Raw genomic sequence first — 24,564 nt, forward strand, 5'->3', positions numbered from 1 at the left:
GAAAGTACATGGAATGCTAGCAAACTTGCCTGATGGGCTGAGCAGATTGTCAGGGCCAAATTAGATGTGAGATAACATTTTTGCATTTAACATAGGTTTTTAAAATACACATTGTATCGATGCAGAGGGGGGACTGACCATTAATGGGATCAGAGCAGGCAGGAAGGGGGAATGTAACCCCTTTCTCGCCTGCTGCAGCATGGAACATCCTTATATCTGCATTTGGATGAAATCCACCCTCTGGCATCAGATACCGGAGAGAATTTCCTCAAGACCACAGTAGGAGAGGAAAGGGTCATGTTTCCTTTCCATGTCTTCTAGTATGGCCTTCAACTGAAACTAGTTGTTCATAAAAGCAGCCTGGAAACGCAAGATGACTTCTTTCCTGCTGCTGTTGGTTTTTTTGTCAAAATATTTTTAAAAAACTACAAACAGGGTAACATGCCCTCCAAAGGAAAAAGAAAAACATTCAAATGTCTACCAGAGCATTTGAGCAATGAAATAAGCTCTCTTAAGAAAACTGTACAGAAACTCTTTTCAGGTCTGGAGGTGAAAAAATATACAAGTCTGGGAGAAGGAGGTCAATGGCATCCAAGCGTATTGAGCAAAGTATGCCAGAAAAAAAATCCAATGGATTTATTAGATAGCCTTGGGCAAGCTGTTCTCAGCTGTGGCTCTCAGCAAAATAATGAACCTGGGCTGTACCGTTTTAGAAAGGAGTTTGAGAAGCACTTTGCTAAAAATTAAAAACCAACAACAAAAAATTCTTTAAATACATTAGTAGTAGGAGACTGTCTAGGGGGGCAGTTGGACCCTTGGATGACAAGGGAGTCAAAGGTGTGCTATAGCAGGATAAGGAGACTGCAGGAAAGCTAAATGAATTTTTTGCATCTGTCTTCACAGTGGAAAATACAGGGCAGATCCCTGTGCCAGAGCTAACTTTTGCAGGAATGGTGTCTGAAGCAAATGGTGGTGATGAGAGATGAAGTTCTAGACTTAATAGACAAAAACTGACAAAATTGCTGGGTCTGGGAGGGCATCCACCTGAGAGTTTTCAAAGAACTCAGATGTGAAATTGCTGATCTTCTAAAAAATAAATATGGAACTTGTCCCTTAGATCTGCCTCTATACCATTGTAACACCAATATTTAAAAAGGGATCCTGGAAATTACAGGGCAATTACCTTAGCGTCTGTCCTGGGAAACTGATAGAAAGTATTGTTAAGATTTGAAAAACCCAAGCACATAGAAGAGCAAGCCTTGCTGAAGCAGAACCAGCATGGCTTCTGCAAGGGTAAGAAGTCCTGTCTCACTCACCTATTAGAGTTCTTTGGGCATGTCAGCAATCATAGATAGAGGTGAGCTGGTTGACATAGTGTACTGAGACTTTCAAAAAGCTTTTGACAAGGTACCAAAGACTCTTTAGTAAGCTTAGCAGTCATAGAATAAGTGGAGAGGTCCTCAGGAATTGGTCAAGTAGCAGGAAGCAGAGAGTGGGAATAAATGGACACCTCTCCCAATGGAGGGCTGTAGAAAGTGGAGTCCCCCAAGGATCAGTATTGGGACCTGTGCTTTTTAACTTGTTCATAAATTATCTCAAGTTAGGCATGAGCAGTGTGATGGCCATGTTTGCTGATGATACTAAATTGCTCAGGGTCGTTAAAAGAATTGTGAAGAGCTCCAAAAGGACCTCTCCAAACTGAGTGAATGGGCAGTAAAGTGGCAAATGCAATTCAGTGTAAACAAGTGAAAAGTTATGCATAAAATCTAAATTTCACATATACACTCACAATGTCTGAACTGGCAGTGACTGACCAGAAACAGGACCTTGGGGCTGTGGTGGATAGCTCGATGATGTTTATCCAGTGTGTGGCAGATGTGGAAAAAGGCAAATCCTATACTAGGGACCATTAGGAAAGGTATTGAAAATAAAATTGCCAATATAATGCCATCACTGTGTATAAATCTGTGGTGCAGCTGCATTTGGAATACCATGCACAGTTCTGGCCACCTCACATCACAAAGGATATTGTGGAGCTGTAAAAGGTTCAGAAAAGGGCAACCAAAACGATCAAGGGGCTGGAGCAACTCCCCTGTGAGAAAAGGTTGCAGTTTGAAGCTTTTTAGTTAGAGAAAAGGCAAGCAAGAGGTGACGTGATAGAAGTGTATAAAATGATGCATGGTATGGAGAAAGAGGATAGAGAAAAGGGTTTCTCCCTCTCTCATGACACTAGAACTGAGAGTGGAAAAAGCATGTACTACTTTGCACAGTACATAGTTAAACTATGGAACTGGTTCCCTCAAGAGGCACTGATGGCTTTAAAAGAGGGTTAGGCACATTAATGGAGGATAAGGCTATCAGCCATGATGGCTATGCTCTGCCTCCGTAATCAGAGGCAGTATGCTTCTGGATACCAGTTGCTGGAAACCACAGGAGGGGAGAGCGTTCTTGCACTCAGGGTCCTGCTTGCGGGCTTCCCCCAGGCAACTGGTTGGCAACTGTGAGAACAGGATGCCGGACTAGACAAGCCGCTGGCCTGAGCCAGCAGCTCTTCTTAATGTTCTTAAAACTTACGTGTCAAGGAAAAGGGTTGTAGCCTAGCTTTCTGGGTATGCTAATTTTCTGGTTGCAGAGATTTTGTTTTGAAAGTGTCCCTGTGTACATAACAGGAGCTCCTACCTACCACCTTGTAAGAGGTAGGCCTCAGCCTCCCTATTTATCATTTGGGGAAAACACTGAATAACCTTACAGGACTTCCAAGGACTAGTCAGATAATGCATGTGAAGCACTATGCACCCGCTAAAGCACTACACAGGCTAAGAGTATCACTGCATAGTTCTCCTCTGCATGTTGTGCAGCTGGAGAGAAGAAGGCCATGCAACTGTGGGAGAGGCAGGCAGGACATAACAGCTGGGTCTGTCCGGTAGCCAAGCTCACCGTTCCTTTTGGTCCTGTCCAGGGGTACCATAAATTCCTACCAGCTGTATTGCATGTTGATCTTAGATGTGTCTGGCTGGTTTCTCAGCACCATGTCAACATAGTTGTGATGGCCAGGGATGGGGTATTGCAATTTATTTATTTTATTTTATTTTATTAAATTTCTATACCGCCCCATAGCCGAAGCTCTCTGGGCAGTGTACCAATAAGAATGACTTGGCAAGCATTTTTGATACAGGTTAGAAACACAGGTTGCCCAGGTCTAATGCCAACCACAGAAACTGCAACCACACTGGTAAAAGAAGGGCTGTGCACATCTTGGGTCCCTGAAAGCTAAGTACGGCCCGCCAGGGGCTGCCAACCACTTGGCAGGCTGTCACAGGCTGGTGGGTCATACTGCAGAGGCCTCTGCTACAGCTGCACAGATTTACTTCCAAAAACTATTTTCCTCCCTCAAGACACAACTGTTTTTTGCAGTGACTCTTCACCTTACAAAAAACACTCTATTCCCATGGACAAGCAACAAATATGACGAGGCTGGACTGCATCACTGCTCAGTAACCCTTCAACAGCTTATGTACCACTTTCATGGGAACCGCCAAACATCCCAAAGCTGATTGATTCCTAGGTCACCGATGTCAGCCACTCGCAGGTTAATGACGCCAGTTACAACTCCACTGCTGATTGGACAATCCAGCCTTGGATCCCGCGGGTCCCCAAAATGTGCTGTTGCAAATAACGGCTCCGCTATCTAGCCACCCCGTTCTCTTCGCTCCCCATCACCCATTCACTGGCTCCAGTTCTCCACTACCAAAGCATTATTTTAGAAAGGCTCATCAAAAACAGAAGTCTTTGATTATACACAGTTAAACAACACTGGTGTAAATAGCACACAAGCAACGTTGCTTTGCCATTCCAACACACTTTGCTGAGCACAGACCCAGAAAAACGAGCCCACACCAAAAGATCTAGTCTTGGTATGCAAGGCTAGGGACATTCACCAAAAACAAAAGACAGCAAAAGGGTCCATCATGAGCATCTCTGCAATAGGAAGCAGTGGGAGAATACGCACAGAGCACAGAAGGGAGAGCAAATTCCTTCCACTAAGCTAAGGGAGTAGCCGAGGCCTACAGGAGTGGAGCCTTTCCATGCTCTCCAATGTTATGACCCACCCTGTTATCTGTAAATGCAGGAAAGCCACCCAGTACACCACAAACACACCAGTGCCTAAGCGTACCTTGTCATCAGAAGGGAGAGGTTCATGCCAACCTTTCTCCACCCTGTGCAACAACACACACATACACCAGTTTTCCAAAGGCCACACCTGACTGTCCCAAGACCCACAGCCATTTCTCCAGGCATGTCTCCAGGCCTACCACAATACCTGCCCCCCCGATGTGCCAATTCACTCTAAATACCACAACACCACTAAGCCCCCTCTCTTCTTGGTCAGGCTGTCCATCCAGCTTTGCACTCCCAACCTGTTTTTCTTCGCCTGAACACCCAACCCTGCTGTTGCCAGCTGCCTAGCTCCAAGCCCCCCCCCCCCAGGACTCCCACATTCCCTATCAATGTGTGTGTGTGCATATGCAGGGACTTCTCCAACCACAGCACCTCTTTAGACCCCCCGCCCCAGCCCATCTCCCAACCTGGGGTGCTATCTTTTTATACTCGTTTTATTGCCATTGGCTACCCTGGGGGTCCTGCAGAACAGAAAGATGAAAAATGAACAGGGGGAAATTAACACCATGCCTCAGAATCCCACCTATGTTGACACATGTGCAGCTTCAGTTGCCCTTCCAGCCCCCTCCTTCCGTCCACACTCTCCACTTCCAGACCTCCCTTTCAAGTCTCCTCTGAGCTCCTCCATGCCCCACCTATTCTTTCCCCCTTTCCCAGACACCCCAACACACTCCAGCAGGGAAGGGGGAACCAAGTAAGCCCCCCACTTCTACTGGCTCACAGATCCCCAGGAGCCCACCCTGAACAACCTCCCCAAGCCCTTCTCATATGCCTAAGACCGCCCCCCTCCAGCCCCTGCCCCTCTGATATGCATAGGCACCTCCCCTTCAAAGCAGGGGGCAGGCAAGCCCCTCTTCCTCCTCCTGGCTGCAGAGGGTGGGAGGGGCTTCAGTGCCCCATCCACAGCAAGCCATCCAGGCCCCACAACCACCCCAAGCCCCTCCCCTCCCAACTCCTAGGCCACCACCACTGGTTTCCAATCCCCCCAACTTTCCCTACCAATCACCTCCATAATCGACTTCTCCAGGCCCCCCTCAAAGGTCCCCAAAGCACCTCGAACTGTCTATAATAAAAAAAATCCATCACCTTGTGATGCTCCATAATTTTAGGTAAATGTTTAATGCTTGTGTATTATATATGGGGTCGAGGTCCACTCAGCCTTCCATCCATCCGTGGTTGGTAAAATGAGTACCCGGCATATGCTGGGGGGGTAAAGGAAGGCCGGGGAAGGAACTGGCAATCCCACCCCATATATACGGTCTACCTAGTAAATGTTGCAAGATGGCACCCTAAGAGTCGGAAACGACTCGCACTATAAGAGTGGGGACACCTTTACCTTTTTTATTATATATGGTAAGTGGCTAATAGCAGAACATTTAAGGTGAGTGGGGGGAAATGAGTGAGTAGAATGCTGGAGTGAGCATTATAGCAACAGAGCTAAGGGAATATACAGAGGAATTCCTAACAGCGTTGCTATTGGTATAGAAGACATAGTAAAACTGTGCTCCCCTCTGCTAACAAGTAGAGTGGGGTTGGTGAGGGGTGGGAACATGAGCCACCTTCGCTAAGCTTCCTCTTGAGTCAAGGTGGATTCTGTAGTGCCAATCACCCAAGTGCCTAGCGCTTTCTTTACCTGATCTCACAGAGGTGGGCTCAGACTTACCTCCTAGGATTATTGTCTTGTGGAACCATAACATCCATGTGGAGGTTGCCTTCTTGCGGGGAGACTCGTTGACAGCATGTTGCAGGTAACACTCTTGGCGGTGTTTTCACTGGAGTAAGGGGGTGGTGGTTGGGAGGTGACGAGTTTCCTTTTCGACTCTTTTTTTTAAGCCAGGCAAATACCTTTTAATTTCTTTGGGTGTTCTAGATGTCGTGTTTTTACACACTATATATTAATTTTTCTCTCTGCTATTGCCTTCTGCTAGTTTTCTACTATTTACAGTTTTTTGTTTTTTAAATTTGTTTGCCACTCTAAGAGGTGACTGAAGAGTGGGATTAAAATATTTCAATTAACATAAATACCTGTTGCCAGACTGTGAGCATACTGGACAGTACTCGACAGCTTTCCAACTCAGCTCTTCTAAAAAAAATTTAAATGATGGTCTGGCACAAGAGGGCAGTGCTGTATCAGAAAACATTAAATCCTACAAGCGGGAATCAGGATACTGCTACCCTTTTGTTTTGGTTCTATAATTTTTAGACTGCAAAATAGGGTTGTAGTGAATCAACAGAGGAGCCCTCAAATCATCAAGAACTGCCTCAAAAGCCTTTCCACTGCAGCCATGCTGTTGGGACCCAGTAAGGCTATACCTGCTGGGATAGAGCAGGAAGACAATGGCTGGCCAGCCACTTGCAGAGGATGGATCTCTGCTGAAGATCTTGTCTCAGCATATACAGAGCAGAGCCAAGCAGAAGTGTAATTATCTGGAAGAATTTCTAGTTATTTTTTGCATCGGGTTCATAAAACATTCCATGGTGTTGGGTACCATGAACAGAGGGCCATATTTCAGTTCGTACTCTATCAGGTATTGCCAAATGGCAGCCTGTACTCAGACTGTACTCCCAGCTCATTTTTTCCTGCTCCCTACCCAATTTTAATCAATGTGTCATAAGATTTTTGCTCTTTGTTTTAATTCATACCAAAGAACATATAAAGAGACAGGAATTATACAGCCACTAGAATGGCTGTATACTGTAGTCAGCATGGATTTTTTTGTATTGCTCAACGTTAAATTGAACATTTTGATGCTTCCCATAAGCCCAATTCAAAACAAAACCTTAGAAAACTTATAGTCCTGAACTCAGAAACGCTTGCTTAACCCTCTAAATTTTAATGGCGATACACATAACACTCAGAATCAAGAGTTCAAACTGTAAAAAGAGAAAAAACAGACCTTTTGGACTTTTTTCTGTCAGAGTTCTCATGATCTGTTGAAATTAATTAGAAATCAGCCATATTCACAGAGTACCTGTAATCCTATTACTGACCTTGCCCCATACTCTGACTTTCATTTTCTGCAGTTTAAAAGTTTTAAAAATGCTTGGCTGATTTTTAATTAATTTAAGATATTTTGCATTGAAGTAAATGATAAGGCCAGGCTTCTTCAGTAAGAACCAACCGTCAGTGTTCTAAAAAGCAAGATTCACAGCTGCTGGGCTTGCCTAATCAGGGGGCCACACCCATACCAGACCTTTATTTTACTTTAGACAGTCATGGCTTCTCCCAAAGAATCCTGGGAAAGGTAGTTTGTGAAGGGTGCTGAGAGGAGACTCTTATTCCCTTGACAGAGCTCCAGTGGCCAGAGTGCTTTAACAGTCAGCCACTCTGATTGAAGCTCTGTGAGGGGAAAAGAGCATCTCCTAGCAACTCTCAGCACCCTTCATTAACTACACTTCCCAGGATTCTTTGGGAGTAGCCATGACTATCTAAAGGGAAATAAAGGTCTGGTGTGGATGTGGACAGAGACAGTTTTGGTTTAAATTTGGGTGGGAGGCTACAAGTGCCTGTTGTAGAATAAAAAGATAGGGGAAACCTTGAAAAGAATGATACTGTTGACTTCCGGGAAGGATTGCTTAGCTTGTGCCTGTCTCTGAGGCGAGCTCTCGTCTCAGAGGAAGCTTTTTCAGTTTTAAAACCAGCCAAAAGGTTTTTTTTTTACTGGTAAAACTTTCTCCCAGGCAAGGGAGAAACGAAGAGATTATCCACAAGCTTCGTTGTGCTTGTTGGGGGACTTGAATTCATTAGGAACGAAGGACCTGCCAGCAACATTGGACGGAGCCAGGGAACTTCAAGCAAGCTCAAACTGATTAAGCAAGACTTTTTTTTTCTTTAAAGAAAAACGTATTTAACAGGCAAGCATCCTTCTATCTACTCTTATCATTTTGTTATCGTTACAGTAAGAGAGATTTGTTATAGGATCAGCAACAAAGAATCCCTGGGTGAGTTATAACTTTCTCTCATATACACAGAATTAAGGAGGAAGAAAATCGAAATAGCCTATCTTTGTTTTTTATTGCAAAAAGCTGGCATGGAATTGAGCATTTTAAAGATATAAACGGATGAGGGGCAACTAATCTAAAGAGGAAATCTGATTTTATGGCATTTGAGACTATTTTTTCTGGTTTACTTTTTTTTTTTTTTGACGAATCTGCTTACTTTTTTATGCCACTAATTTTTTGGATGCTGTGAACCAAATTTGTTTTGCACTTTTGGACACATAAGAGATAAGGCGGTTTGTGCTGTCTAGAGGGTGATGTCTGCAGGCTTGGAGGATTAACTCCTTTGTGACTGGAAAAAGAAATAAACTGTTCTTTGCTTGGGAATAGTTAAGAATGACAATCAAGAAGGTGGCTGAGACCCTGGATGTACAGGAAGGGGTTATCTATCTAGATATGTTTCAGAAAATAATGAATGAGATTAAGCTGGCGAGACAGGAGCTGAGACAGAGTAAACAAGAGATGAAAAGTGAATTTGGCAAAATGAGACAGGAGCTGAAGGAAATTCAGGATTCTGTGAGAGGGGAGGTGGATGAGACCAAAGATATGGCTGGACAAATAAAAGAAGATGAAATAAAAATTAAAGGAAAGGTTCAAGCCCTGGAGATTGGAATAGATATATCAACTATGGACTTGGAAAAAGATTTGATTTTTATGGCTGTGATGGATCCTGGAGATAAATATTACTGTTTGGAATTCAGCGCTGTCCTTGAAGGAATTGGTGAAGAGATTAGGGATAAAGATATCAACGGTTCAAAAAAATTCCTGGACTGGAAGGATTTGATGGAACTTGAAATGGAGAAAGTTTACAGAATTAATTCCAGATGTGTGACAATGGAAAAACTCTCGGGAGATGTGATGGTGCATTCTGTGGAAAGGAGGAGCAGAGATGCAGCTTTACAACAACATTTCAGTGGTACATTCGGAATTGATGGCAAGGAAATATTTATGATGAAAGAAATTCCTATCAGACTTTTATTATATGACTATGACTATGACAGCAAGATTATTATGGGTGCAAGGATGGAGATGGAAGATGGAATTAACACTGAGAATGGCTATTGAAACTACTGGACCTAGCAGACTTGATGAGATGGATTAATTGACATGTTTATTTGGAGAAAAATCAATGGATATATTTCTCAAGGAGTGGGAGCCTCTCTTTGACTTTTTGCGGAAAGAATAAAGTAATGTTAATGAGATTTGATGATTAATTAAGAGAACTACTGGAGGAAAGTGATTTTGTAATATATTAAGAGACAGGTTTGTTATATATTATAGATCTATAACTGATCTGCGACAAATCGGAAGTCAATATTTTATTTTATTGTACTAGTTATTAATTTGTTTTTTTTGTTGTTGTTTTGTTTTGTTCTGTTCGGTTTTGTTTTTTGAAACTTTGAATAAAAATTATTGATACAAAGAAAAAGAATGATACTGTTCACAATGTTTTCCTTTTGGAAAGGAAAGGGGCTTTCCCTCTGACCAGTTCACACCCATCCAATGTCCTCCCCGCCCCTCCCCAGGTCAGTTTCACCTATCCCAAGCATTATTGTACAGGAGTAAATCCCACTGAACTGAAAAAGAATGCAAATAATCAAACCTGCCCTCCCCTCCTCCTCCTCTCTCCTATCCTCTCTCTTGCCTCTTGCCTCCCCCTTCCTTCACCCCTCCCTTCCCCTCCCTCATCCTCTTCCAATCCCATCCCTCACCCCTCCCCTCTGCCCTCCCCTCTCCCTCCCCCACGGTCAGTTTTACCTATCCTAGGACTTGTTGACTTTTTATTATTTAGTCACTATTTTCACACTATTATACTAAGGAAGAGAACCAGCGTGGCGTAGCAGTTAAGAGTGTTGGACTACGACCTGGAAGACCAGGGTTCGAATCCCCACACAGCCATGAAGCTCACTGGGTGACCTTGGGCCAGTCACTACCTTTCAGTCTCAGAGGAAGGCAATGGTAAACCACCTCTGAATACCGCTTACCATGAAAACCCTATTCATAGGGTCGCCATAAGTCAGAATCGAAGGCAGTCCATTTCATTTTCAAGCATGATTTCATGGGTGTAAATCCCATAGAACTCAATAAGCATGCAAATTATCAAACCTGCCCTCCCCTCCTCCTCCCTGCCAGCACCTGGCCCTTCCCTCCCCCTTTCTTCATCCTTCCCTCTCCACTCTACTCTCCCTGCCCACTCCAGGCCTCCCTCCCCCTGATCAGTTTTACCTATCCTAAGCATGATTGCATGGGAGTAAATCCCACTGAACTCAATAAACATGCAAATGTTCAAACCTCAGGCACGTTACTAAATTCTTTCAAGCTACACAGGAAGTGGACTGGACTGTGAAAGACTAATCCAAATTGTGTTTGCATTTTGACAAATTTGTAGGGCAGTACAATATAGAGAGGTCAGGTCTCCTGCTCCCCTGGTGCATTCACTATTGCTGCCCAATTTCCCTGCTTTTCAAAGTTTGATAGAAATATCTGTGGGCTATAGGTACATTCTTAAACTGCAAGGTTTTTTGCCTATTAGTAAATATTATTTAAGTTCTGGGGCAGCCCTGAGTATCTCTGCTCTATAGCTGTGCTGCATGTTAGTGCTGTCTGGGGCTGCCTTAGGAGATCCAGTGAGTGTGTTTGCACACATATATGCTGATGTTGCTGCTCACTGGCTCTAGACATAGTTGCATTTGCACACATACATGAAGGTGGAGCTGTGAGCTTAGAAGCAGGAAGCTGCCATCATCTCTGAAATGTGATGCGCACAGCAGATTGTTTCAGTCTCCTTTTCTTCAACACCTGTGGATGATTTTCTACAGAGCTTGGAAAAGTTACTTTTTTGAACTACAACTCCCATCAGCCCAATCCAGTAGCCATGCTGCCTAGGGTTGATGGGAGTTGTAGTTTAAAAAAGTAACTTTTCCATGCTCTGATTTTCCAGAGTCCCAGCAACATTTCTCCACAAATGTTTTGTGCCCTCCTGCAAGTTCAGTTTGTAAGCCCAGTTCATAGTTTTCTTTTAAATGTCTACAAATCAAACAAAAATCTGTTTTATTTACAAGCAAAGAAAACCAATCTATTAGACTAGACAATTATCCATTATTTACAGAGTGCAGCAGTAGGGTTTGGCTAAGCAGAGGTTGGCATTGAGCTAGTGGTTGCACAAGACAAGGTTGGCTTTGACCAATCCAGTGAAGTCATGGAAAAGAAACTGGACCTGAAAGAAGGTGAAGCTACAGAAGCAACATTTATCCCAAAGGCAACATATCCAGCTCCTCCACCTGGCAGGGCTCAGTATGTGGAATAGTTAGAGGGCACGATAAACAGAAGGCTCTAGAGCCTGAGACTCAGGAAAAAGGCAGAGCTTTAGTATCCTAACAGTGCAATCCTGTACTTATCTACTCAAGTAAAGTGAGTTCAATAGGACTTCCAGCTCTATGGGCACCCCCCCCGTTGGGTTGCTTCTCTCGCCTGTCTCCCAGACAGAGACCACACACACTTTTTAAGGAGTCTGAGAAAAAGTAAGAGCCAGTACAGTTAAAACAGATCCTCTTGAATTTGCATGACTTTACATGCACCCCCAAACAAACTGCCATCAAAGTTTACAGTGGTAGATGGCATAGCAAAAATCACAGGTCCTGTGATAGCCAGCACTTCAAGACACATTAACACAAGGCACAGATCCTTATGGTTTTCACATAGGATGTATCTGTTGACCCAGAGGGGACCTTTGATTGATGGTGGTTAGGGATCCCTGGTGAAAATCAGAAAGTCCCAAAAGGATTGATGCCTTGGATCCTTATTTTAGTGCTATAGAAACTCCAGAAATCAATAATTGTTATGGTTCAGTCAATGGACACAGATATGATCTGACAGTAGTTGGGACAGGGAAAATCTATAAAAATATTAGTTTCAAGAGGATCCATTTTACTTGATCCAACATGTGCGCACACAAGTGCCTCCTCTCTTAACACTCCACTTTCTCCCCCTCTCTCCTGGATGTGTTTTCCTCACCTAAGAGTAGAGACACATTTTCTGTTGTGCCAGTTCCAGTGCATCTCTACCTCTCTTTTCTCAAAACGGGAGCACACAACACTAGTCAAACTCTGCCCTTTTTTACTTTTAAAACCTCATCAGATTAGCTCCAGTGCATTTTTTAAAACTTCAGCTTCAGAGAGGTTTTGCAACTGATTGATAGATCAACCCCTTTGTCTTCCAGGTGTGGTCAATGGAAGCGCTTTGTTGCAGGCTCAGGCAGAGACAGTGATTGGCCCAATGCTTTGCTGCAGGTGGCCCTGAAAGTTCTGAAGTCAGCAGTGGGGAAGGAAAATGTGGCCAGCAGAGAGCAGGATCACTTCAAAAGGCAGTCAGAAACACCATTCTAGCTGCTTTTCAGACAACTAGTGTGTCCACAGCCTAAGTCTCTCAGATCAGTCCCTTTCATTATTTCCTTCTCGGTCACTCTGCTTCATGGTCAACTGCTCAAATATTGACCTGAGCCTTGAAAAGCACATAGAGCTACGTAAGACAGGAAGTGGGAAAGAGTCTTGTTTTTTCAATTTCCTCTGTCTGCTCTTAAGAGGAAAAAGTTTAGCCACCCTCACCACCTCATGATGAAGGGGACCTCAGAGACTCTGCAGGCACCAGGGGAAGACCAAGGCTACTGCATTGGTGAGCCCAGTTGTATAGGATTACACCTAAGGGTAGAGACATACATACCGTTGTGCCAGTTTCAGTGTGTCTCTCCACCTCTCTTTTCTGAAAACGGGCACACGATGCTAGTCAAACTCCACCCATATTTACTCTAAAACCTCATGGGATCAGCTTGACTGCATTTTTTAAAAATTCAGCTTCAGGCAGATTTTGCAGGTAGATCAACCTGTTTGTTTTCCAGGTGTGGCCAATGGAAACGCTTTGCTGTAGGCTCAGGCAGAGACAGAGGTTGGCCCAACACTTTGCTATGGGCGGTCCTACAAGTTCTGAAGTGGGGAAGGGAGGTGCGTCCAGCTGAGGGCAGAGTCGCTTCAACACATAGCCAGAAAAACCATTCTCGCTGCTTTTGAAACAACTAATGTGCCCACAGCCTAAGAGAACAGCAAGGCATGTTTCAAGCTTTCAAAAACTGACTAAAAAGGAAAAGACTACGGTGTAATGAATGTATAAGTAGATTAAGGATAAGGATAGTAATCATGGCATAGTTATTGAGCATTGCAATCTGCACATATACAGGGGGATCAGTGTGTCAGAGGTTCCCCTACTCCTATGCATCTGTACACACACACACCCCAAGCCCTTACAGAGATGCCCATAGACTTCTAAAAAGAAAATGGATGGGTCATAGGAGAGGCAGAGAAAGAGAAGGATTCATTAATAGAAGGAGAATGAGAAGATGCAATCTGGATTTTCCTTCTCAGGCACCAAGGTGTCTTGGGCTAGCTCTCCACCATTCAATAAACCTTTATGGGATGTTCTTAGCAGGGAAAAAGACAATTGATGTCTTCTGTGAATGGAAGATGCATGGCATTATTTTTTCTTCAGAGAACCCTTTGGTTTCTTCTCCTTCCCTGGAGGCCAGTGCTTTAGCCCTTTTTCCTCTTTCTTGCCTTTGGTGTTTTCTAAATTCTCATACAGGGTTGATTCTTCCTTCTGCCTATGAAGGAAAAAATGAAAAAGAATGAGTGAACTAAAGCTAGCTGGATGTAGAATGCAGAGGGAAGAAAATAAGTGTGAATATGAAGATGGAGTGGCTCAGGTGTAATGCCAAACCATAGAATCATAGAATAGTAGAGTCGGAAGGGGCCTATAAGGCCATCAAGTCCAACCCCCTGCGCAATGCAGGAATCCAAATCAAAGCATTCCTGACAGATGGCTGTCCAACTGCCTCTTGAAGGCCTCCAGTGTCGGAGAGCCCACTACCTCGCTAGGTAATTGATTCCATTGTCATATGGCTCTAACAGTTAGGCCCCATTGTTATCTTATTTGTTTTTATAAACAAAGTATATACTGCCATCTCACAAAATACCACAATATGTAAACAATAAAAAACAACTAAAAACAATACAAAAATAATTTAAATGACTCAAGAAAGTTTTAAACAACTGCATAGGCCTGTTGGTATAAAAAAAAAGTCTTCAAGAGATGCCGGGAAGTCAAAAGCAAGGATCCCAGCCAAATCTCTGCACGAAGAGTTTTTCACAGCATGGGACTGGTGATACTAAATGCCAATTTCTAGCTGAGGCCAGTTGGGCCTCTATAACATGGGGGCTAACTAACAGCACTCCTCCAGATGATCTCAGTGATTGGACTGGGATATCAGGGCTCATGTGGTCCTTAAGATATCCTGGATCCAAGTTCTTCAGAGCTTTGTATATTAACACAAGAGGCTTGAACCTGGCCCAGTAGCATATGGGTAGCTGGTGTAGATGCTTTAACAGAGGTGTCACATGCTATCAGCCATCTTGCCCACATCTGTCATCTAACTGCCACATTCTGCACTAGCTAGAGCAGCCTTTCCCAACCAGTGTGCCTCCAGATGTTGTTGGACCACAACTCCCATCAGCCTCAGCCAGCATTGCCAATGTTCAGGAAAGATGGGAATTGTGGTCCAACAACATCTGGAGGCACACTGGTTGGGAAAGGCTGTGCTAGAGCATGAGCCCAGGCCCAAGGACAGCCCCAGATAGACTGCATTGCAATAATTCAGTCTCGTGATTACTAACTCATGGATTACAGTGCCCCAGTTATTTTGATCCATATACAGCCACAGCTGGCATACCAGAAGAAGCTGGTAAAAGGCACTCCTAGCCACCGAGGTCACCTGGGCCTCTTACTCTAAAGATGTATCCAGGAGTACCCTTAAGTTACCTACCTCTTCCTTTAGAAGGAGTGCAACCCTGTCCGGAACAGGCAACTGGCCTACTTCTGGACATGGGAACCACCTACCCACTGAGCATCTCTCTTCCCAGGATTCAAACACAGTTTATTGGCCTCATCCAGTCCCCTGTTCCATGAAGGCTTGCACATCCTCTCCTGATTCAGATGTTATGGAGAAACAGAGCTGCGTGTCATCAGCATACTGATGACACCATGTTCCAAAATTCTTAATGACTACTCCAACACCTTCATATAACACCACTGGGGACAAAATGGTGCCCTGCAGAACCCCATAGCACAAGTGCCAGGGGGTCAAACAGCCCCCCCCATGTTACCTTCCTGACCTGACAGAAGGAATGAAACCACTGTCACATACAGGTTGGAATGAAACCACTGTAATATAGTGCCTCTGATACCCATCCCACATAGTTGATCCAGGAGGACACCATGGTCAATGGTATCAAAGGCAACAGAGAGAGAGTAATAGGGCTGCATTTCTCCTACCCTTCTTTTGATAAATGTCATTCATTAGGGTGGCCCAGGCTGATTCAGTTCTGAAACCATGCCTAAATCCAGATAATGTGTCATCCAGAAACACTTGAAGTTGCTCCACCACCACCTTTCCTAATAAAGGGTATTGGTGTCTGGCTAGTAGTTATTATTGTGTGTGTGTGTGTTATGTGCCTTCAAGTCAATTACAACTTATGGCGACCCACTCTGGTTAGCTTTGACCAGCCAAGCAGGGCTATTTCATGTTTTTAAAAACACCTAAATGGCTCACATGAACATAGGTTAATCTTTCATCTTAGCAGTAAAAAACAAAAAAAAGTTGCTGAAATATTTTTCCAATTGTTCCATGGGTCAAGGAATGTGCTGGTTATACGTCACACATGCCAGCCAATAGGATCCCCACTACAGTTGGCTTCTGCCCCCTGTGCCCGCATCCCATCTTAACTGAATGACACCCAAAAAAACCCTATGGATTTGGATTTTGTGTGCGTTTCAGAATTGTCCAAGGAGAGAACAATGTTAAGCGTGTTTGGAGAGAGGGGAGGAATGTCATTGTCAAACCACTATCACTCTCCAAATGTTACACATGTTGCTTTCATAAGTGTTACATCTATGTAAGAGATAGCTACAAACAAGACAGGCACTGCTTTACAAGCTGCAGTGGCTGCATTCTTACTTGGAGGATTTTCGGGAAGCCTTTGTGTGTGCGGTCTTCTGTGCAGGCGGGTAGGTTATATTCCCATATTCCGATTCATTTGGTCTTCCTTTCGTAGTCTGCGGCAGAAATATATATGTATATACACATCAGAGAAAATTTGTGGCTTGAGGCACCGTGGTGCTGCACCACGCATTTTAGAAAGAAAGGAGAAGAAAAGACGTGACGTTGCAGATGTGATCAAGGGGTAATCAGAAGACCCCATAGCATCTGGGAAGAGAGGGAGCAAGCCATTCCTTTTTCTCCCACCCACACAACCTGGCCTGCTTCTTTAAAAGTACTCCTATGTGGGAACTTCTTTTTTTTCTTGCTGGGCCTTTGGCCAGCGGTCTCCGAGGGACTGCCAGCTATTTACCACTAAGCCAAACGCAGAAAAAAAGTGGCCACTTATGTCAGTGATGAAAAGACTGTGTGGTTCCCTAGCAAGTGTTTCTAGAATAGCTGGCTGCTTTGGGGTCACACAAAGGTAACGTACTTGAAACATCATGACGCACAGAGGAAGAGACAGACAGACTCTGGGTGCACTTTGCATTGCCTAGTTAAACTGGGCACTAGAATCTAAATGTGCATCTCTGGCAGCACCACCAGAAGAGGTGTGCTACCCAGCTACTGCCTCCTTGCTGTGGGACACCTTCTACTTCTACAAAGGATAATACTGTATGCCAACGAGAGAAAAGAACTGAGTAGCAATTGCATGCCTGCCCCTGTCCCATACCTGCATAACATCCAACTTCTTCTTAGTGGTCTCTATGAACTGGCAGATAGCCATGTAGATGAACTTGTATTGCGCTTCGGTCTGCACCATCCCTGAACGCTGGGAGCGAACCATCTGAATGGCCTTTGGGATGTCTATGTCACAGTCCAGCCCTGGGACAGAATGAGGAAGAAAAGGGGAAAGGCAACAGGGGGAAGAAGCAGTTCAAGACATCCAGGCCAACCTTAAGCATGTTTTCACTGAATACAATGCGGCTTACTCCCAAGTGTTCATGCATAGGATTGGTATCTTAGTTGTGCCTTTATTTTAATTTCTAGGTTGCCTTTCTGACACATGGCACACAAGGCACCTTACAAATGATTAAATATAGAACAATATCACATTCCATAATAAAATATTTTGTAGAAAGCATAGTAATGACACAGGCCATGATCCAGTGAGAGGTAAGCACTCCCACTGATTTCAGTAGGAGAGATGTGCAGCCCAATCCTATGCATGCTTATTCAGAACTATGTCCTGCTGAATTCATTAGCGCTTACTCCCAAAGACTGCAGCTTTAGGCATGTGCTCAAGTCTCCCAGCGAGCTCAATGCTTGTTGAGAAATGGTCATGATTCTCCTCTTCACCCAGCCTTTGGTTCAGTGGGTATTTCCTCTCCTGCTGTATTCCTCTTCTGTCCTGTCGTTTGGTCACTGATGAGTTTCGGATTTTATTGTATGATTTTAATATCATTTATACTGGTCTTAATTGGTTTAATTATGATATTTTGTAAATCACCCTGGGATAATTTGGTGAAGGGCAGGCCATAAGAACAAATAATACATAAATAATGTGATTTTAAAGTGCTAAAAGGGGTACAATTCTCAACATACTTATCTACAAGGAACCTTCACTGAGCTCATTTGGGATTACTTCTGAGCACACATTCATGGGATTCTGGCATACATTTCAATGGATCATACTGCTTAGCAATAATTCCAGACCAGACTAAAACACACAGATCTGCACATCATTATCCAGTTTCCTTTAAGGGAAACAGATCACAGTGGGGTGGAAACGTAATTGAGACTGTCTTGATCGCTTTGGGCCAAACTGCACATGATGTGGAAGGTCTAGCATTAGATCTCCCAATGTTTTATTTTACTTAAAAGCAGTTGCTATGGCCCCTAAATTGGACCAGGAAAGCAGAACTGGGGGAGGGTGTTGTTGTTTTTAACCATTCCCCCCACACCATTTTCCCATTTGAAATTGCACACCCCAAAGCTCTTATTAACCCAACTGAGGAAGAGGGGACAAGCTACGTGTATTGTACCTCCATTCCCCCTTCACACACACCCTCCAAGATAACAGCTCTGGGGGTCAATTTGATGAATGCCCACCAAATGTAGCAACTGTAGGTAGTGAGGCAGCAACTTTCCACTAGGTTTTCCCCATTAACAACAGGGGAAGACCCATCCTTCACCTTTGTTCATCCAGGGGCAAATGGAGATTTTTGCAAAGGGGAAACCTGCAATCCTCTTCCCTCTGTTATTTACAGGAGAATGTTCTTGCTTTCAGTCTGCATGGCTGTTATGTAAGTCTCTTAAGCCTGGCTAGCAGGAAGTGGCAACTGAGGAATGGGACTGGCCCAGGGCTGCAGAACAGAAACGACCTAACCTTTCGTGGAGATCAAATCCACAATCATATCGATGACAATGATGGTCCCGGTGCGACCGATCCCGGCACTGTGGGGAGAGGCACAGATGGAGGTTAGGTACACACATGGCAGTGCACTCTACACACAGGAAACAGACGAGAACTGCCTTGCTGGATCCCACCCAGGTGTAGCTAGTCCAAGACTGTGTTTCCAACAGCAGCCTCTGGGCACCTGTCCTTCACTTCCAAGGTTGCCTTTGGCAGATGGGTGGGTCCCCAGCATCCAGTACTCAGGGATATATATTGCTTCTGTACATGGAGGCCCCATTTAGCTACAATGGCTAGTACTTGCTGATAGGTTTACCACTCTCCACAAATCCGCCAAATCCCTTTTTAAAAATTATTTTAAGCAGCAGCCATCAGCGCTTCTTGTGGAAATGAATTCCAGAATTTATTAACGGCACATTGTAGGAAGAAGTCAAAGTCTTTTCCCTTAGACTAGCCTTCCCCACCCTGGTGCCCTCCAGCTGTTTTGGACTACAACTCCCACCAGTCCTCGGTAGCACCAAAACATCCGGAGGGTACAAGTTTATAGAAAGTGGCCTCAGACGAAACACCCACTTAAGATGAACTCCAGGGACCCTGCCAGGCTGGGATCAGCAGAGGTTCCACCCACAATATTTGCAGGTCTTGGCTGTGATGTCGGCAGTATGTGTTCTCCAGACACAGAGGACCACTTCAAACATGAAGACTGGGCCGTGTATGGCAGAGTGTGGGAGTGAAACTTGGGTCTGCGCCATCACCACATGGGACATTTACAATTAATGAGGGCCTATGCAGACAAACAGGTACACAAAGCAAAGGCTGGCCTGGTTGGTATTACAGGTGCTTGGGGTGGCTGGAGAGGGTGCACCAGCGCAGGGCTTACTCTTGTGCCTCACTCAGGATGCACCCTAAATTAATTAATTAATTAAATTGATTGATTGATTAATTAATTAATTACATTTATATACCACCCCATAGCCAAAGCTCTCTGGGCGGTTTACAGCAATTAAAAATATTAAAAACAAATATACAAATTTTAAAACACAAAAACTATTTAAAAACACAATTTAATTTTTTTAAAAAACAATTAATTTTTTTTTTAAGTGCTGCTCCAAGGTGTGAAGTAGCTCTAGGATGCAGACATCCCCAAGATGGGATTTGTGTCTTTTCAGCAACTAAAAAAGTAGGTACAGGGTTTTGCAGCAGCTGTTTGGCAGGGCTGCTCCGAGGGGATGGCTATAGCTCAGTGCTCTGCATGCAGAAAGGCCAAAGCTGTAACCCTGACATTGCCAGCTAAAAAAAAGGAGGGTAGCTGAGGCAGCTGTGCTGGAGAATACCTCTTGCCAGTACTCTGCAGAGCTGCTGCTAATTGGACTTGTTAACAGTGGGTTTGTCAAATCCTAGGATAGCTGCTTCCAGGCACAGCAGTCAATCGTGGGCTTGACAGGCCAAGGGTCTGCGTCAGTACCAGGCAGCTTCATACCAAAGAGGCTCAAACAGACTGGTGCAAAAGTTAACAGGGACAGGACAGCAGAAACACTTTTGTGAGCTTGTATGCTCCTGTTGGTGCTCTTCTTCCTTACTTCTTGGAGGGAAGTTTCCCGCTTCCTTCCCTTCAGAACGAATAGCAGTTAGTGTCCCATGTGCTCCAAGCCATCCATTTTGGCTGGCTGCAAACTGCGATTGGCAAAATTGATTCGTTCTGAAAAAGTGGGCAAGCCCACCTGGCATGCCCAGCCACCTGAGGATGAGTGGGAGATTGGGCAGCACACGGGTCCTATGAGGTGATGGCGGACCATGTATCTACTTGATATAGAGAGATGAAAATACACTGTGCTGGGGTTTCTCCAGACATGTTCTTTCTCATCCTGCACCATCAAGAACATTCCCATTAAGACTTCTGAATAGATTTCAAAACATACCACTGGTTTATATTTTCCAGATTAATTTACTGATCCTTTCTGCTTACTGCATATCCTGCATGGTGCTGTCCTTGACTCAGTTTCTCAGCGTTGGTGCCAGCTCACTTACCTGCAATGAACTACAATGGGTCCAGCTCTGGGGATGCTCTCCTGCTTCTGATTGACTTGGTCAACGAAGCCAAGGACTCCTCCAGGCTCACTGGGCACTCCATGGTCAGGCCAGCTCAGGTACTGGTAATGCCAGATATCTCGCACAGCCTCACCCTAGCAGGGGGCAACAACAACAACACACCTTCACATAGGCGTAGGTCTGCTACCCCTTCCTCTATCCCTCACACACACACACATACACCAGGCACACCCCCATTGCTCTCTTCCATCATGCTTACAGCCAGCAAAACATTCTCTTAACTCCCAGGCCCGATGGCTGGAAGAATGAAATCAGCCTAGCTCCGCCTGTCAGCCAGAGGCGCCAAGGACTATCTTCAAAGTGGGAAACAGAAAAATCTGAGCCAGAAGGGGCACAATCCACAGGGAAGTTCTCCGGTGGAAGCCCCACAGGAGCTGACATAAGTTGTATCAGAGTGCAGCTGAGCTCTCATGAAGTTCCCTTTTATTTCAGGAGAACTTTAGAGGGGATGTGATCCACGACCATAGAACTTAGGCCATCCCCAGTTGCCCTATTCTCTCAGCCAGCTAGATGAATTCCATCTGGACAGCCTGGTGATGCCAAATGGACTTCTGCTGTCTCCACGTACTGGTTATTAGGGAGAGCTGCTTGGATTAAGATGCATTTTGTCCATCTGCTGTAATTATCCTGGAGCAATTTAGTAACCGTGGCAGAGTTTTTGTGTTCCCAGATTCACAAAGACATTCAGATGAAAATGGCAAGGGTGGAAATCTGAACCTCTGGAGTCACTCAAAGAAGAACAAATGAAGCTGCTGTGCAGTCACAGAGAAAAAGAATGCTCTAAGAGGAGACACAAAACAGTGGTAGAAGTTTCAAAGGCTGCTTCTATACTAGCCTTTTTTTGTGTGGACTAGCGATAATTCATTCATTTATTACAGAGATTCCAGATGGTATCACTGCCAAACCATTGCATCCAAGTGTTTTACTTTGGTCTCACAAAATCACAGAGTTGAAAGGGACCTTGGAGATCATCTAGTCCAACTTCCTGTTCAATCCAGGATCTGCAACCACAGCATCCTGCATGGATGCTCATCCATTCTCTGCTTAAACACCTCCAGCAAAGGAGAAGGCACCACCTCCTGGGGCAGTCTACTCCACTCTCAAGCAGCCCTTACAATTAGGATGTTTCTCATCAAGTTTAGCTAAAATCTGATTCCCTGCAATTTCCACCCACTGGCTTTAGTCCAGCCCTCTGGACTAACACAGAACAAGCCTGCTCCATCTCCTCCATGACAGCCCTTCAGATTTTTGAAGACTGCTGTCAAGTTCCACCACCACCCCACTCCCCAAAGTGTTATGTTCCCCAGGCTAAACATACACAGTTCTTTCACTCATACCCTGTAGGATGTCTTCCAAACTTTTTTTAAAAGTCTGAGTAAATGTGAGTGCCAGTACTGGAGAGAAACAGCAAACAGCCTCTACTTTAAAAAGTTTTAAAAATTAAAAGATAAACAAGTTTGGCCTGACATTTTTGCAAAAGGAGAGTGAATGCAACATTTACAGATCAGCACACCTACTGCTTGGGATTTCACGAACAGACTATGCATTCTTTTTATTCACTTGCATGATTCAGATCTCATTGCTTCAAATTATATAGATCATATAGACTAGCAATTACTTTATAGAATATTCTTTGATTTTGACTGAATCACATATTCATTTCATTTTTCATGTAATTCCTATTTTCCCCCAGGCGACAGCACATATTTTAACGCTATGGTTTGTATCTTGGAGCTTCTGCCCAATTCTTTCTTTCCTTTCTGGTGTATGCTTGGTATTGGAAATTAATCTATGGAAGCACAAGGGGCTTACATTACAGATTATACGGATGTATGGATGATCTGCTAGTCCTTTTGACTGTGAACTGACGTAGGGCTATTGTCTCACCTGATCTGTGATGCGGTTGGTATCAGTGTGGAACCCTGCTCTTACCCACTGCCTGCCACCCCACTCCTCCACTATTAAATATTCGGAAGTGGCATCCCTCTGCTGGTGCCATCTTTGCTTTTCATTTTTTAACTTGTTTAAGTAGATAGATAGATAATTTATTGCGGTCATTGACCAATAAAAACATACAGTATTACAACATATATTTAACAAAATCCAACATCAAATACTTTTAAAAGATTCTTTTAAGTTAAAATTACTGGTTGAGTACCCCTTTTGTCGACACATTGTTTCCTGCGACGAATGGCTAGATTGCAGTATTTTGCAACTTTTTCGGTTACATCAGGAGAGTGATCATCCAGTAAAAATTCTGCATAAAAAATATCCTTTCTACCTGGTATTTGATCTATAATAGGAACAATTATCTGCTGTCTAAGATCAGAATAAAATGGGCAATATAATAAAACATGGATAACTGTTTCGACCTCCTCCTTATCACATGGGCATTTTCTGTCCTGATATGGGACTTTATTGAATTTGCCAGCAAGTAAAGCTGATGGCAGGGCATTAAATCTTGCTAGAGTAAAAGCTCTTCACCTTTTTGGTTGCGTGAGATTTGATAAATAAGCCATAGATGTCAATGGTTTACTATTATATCTTGTCTTTTTCACTAGCATTAGTTGATGCTGATAATCAATATCTCTAATTCTCTGAAGAATACTCTGTTTAGCCTTTTCATATCCCATAGCTAATATTGTTGTTGGTGAAAAACCTATTGTTAAAATTTTTTCAATGATTAGTTTTTTCCACGGTGACTCAAAATTATCCTTTAAGGTGTGGGGTGCTAATCCAACTGGGTTGAAAACTAGCTTTAGCCAATAAGAGATTCTTAAGCTCCAGATCCGAGATTCTATGGATGGCAATCCCGTTTCTAGTCTAATTATGCAGTTTGGTACACAAGACGGGACAGCTAAGATCAATCTTATAAAGGTGTTTTGAACCACCTCAAGCGCTGTGAAATTTGTACATGTGCTAATTTGAGTACCGAATATTAACTGTGGTATAACTTTCGCTACAAATAATTTAATAGCTGCTGGTATGACCTGGCCTCCTTTATTATAAAAAAAGGATAATATCGCTTTTGATGTTCTCTTTGCGTTCGTTATCAGCATTTTCGTATGTGACTGCCATGATTTATTAGACTGAAAAGTTATCCCCAAATATTTAAACACATGAACTTGTTCTATAAACTGCCCATTGAGTCGCCAGAGATGACTTGACCTTTTCCTCTTAGATCTAAAAATCATAATTTTTGATTTCTCATTATTTATTATGAGTTGTTCCTTTGTACATATTATCGCCAAATTAGCCAATAATTGCTTTAGACCTATAGGGGTTCTTGAAAATAATACCAGGTCATCCGCATACATAAGGATAGATCTTGGGGTATCCATTAATCTTGGGGGGTGAGAAGAAACTGAAGCTAAAGTTGTAGCAACTTCATTTATATAAATATTAAACAATATTGGTGCAAGTATGCATCCTTGCTTTACACTCTTAAAGGTTGGTATAGGTTTAGTCAAATGTCCTTTATTATTACATCTAACCTGCAAGTGTGTATTTTCGTGAAGTCCTCGTATTAAGGCCAGCAAGCGACCATCAATATTAGAATTGTGCAGTTTTTCCCAAAGTTTATTTCTAGATATTGAATCAAAAGCATTTCTTAGATCTATAAATGCGGAATACAAGGAACCACCAGATTTTGTTGAATATTTTTCACACAAATGGTGTAATACCAAGGCCTGATCGTAAATCGAGCGACCTACCCGGAAACCTGCCTGTTCTTGCGCCAAAATTTGTTCTGATTCTACCCATAAACTTAATTTACTTTGTA

At 43.6% G+C, this 24,564-nt stretch overlaps 1 protein-coding gene across 1 annotated transcript in view; it reads right to left on the reverse strand.

Annotated features, from left to right (window-relative positions):
• Positions 1 to 11,212: 11,212 nt before the first annotated feature.
• PTPN6 (protein tyrosine phosphatase non-receptor type 6) overlaps positions 11,213 to 24,564 on the reverse strand; it is a 50,357-nt gene continuing 37,005 nt past the window's right edge. Inside the window, exons 12-16 of the mRNA XM_061636777.1 lie at positions 20,703 to 20,857; positions 18,648 to 18,715; positions 16,992 to 17,143; positions 16,238 to 16,335; positions 11,213 to 13,828 (exon numbers count right to left, since the gene is read on the reverse strand). Coding sequence (XP_061492761.1) covers positions 13,702 to 13,828; positions 16,238 to 16,335; positions 16,992 to 17,143; positions 18,648 to 18,715; positions 20,703 to 20,857 — 600 coding nt within the window. The 3' untranslated portion in view covers positions 11,213 to 13,701. The remainder of the gene's footprint in view (positions 13,829 to 16,237; positions 16,336 to 16,991; positions 17,144 to 18,647; positions 18,716 to 20,702; positions 20,858 to 24,564) is intronic.

The sequence above is a fragment of the Rhineura floridana genome, chromosome 1 (assembly GCF_030035675.1).
Source record: "Rhineura floridana isolate rRhiFlo1 chromosome 1, rRhiFlo1.hap2, whole genome shotgun sequence".
Taxonomy (NCBI): Eukaryota; Metazoa; Chordata; class Lepidosauria; order Squamata; family Rhineuridae; genus Rhineura; species Rhineura floridana.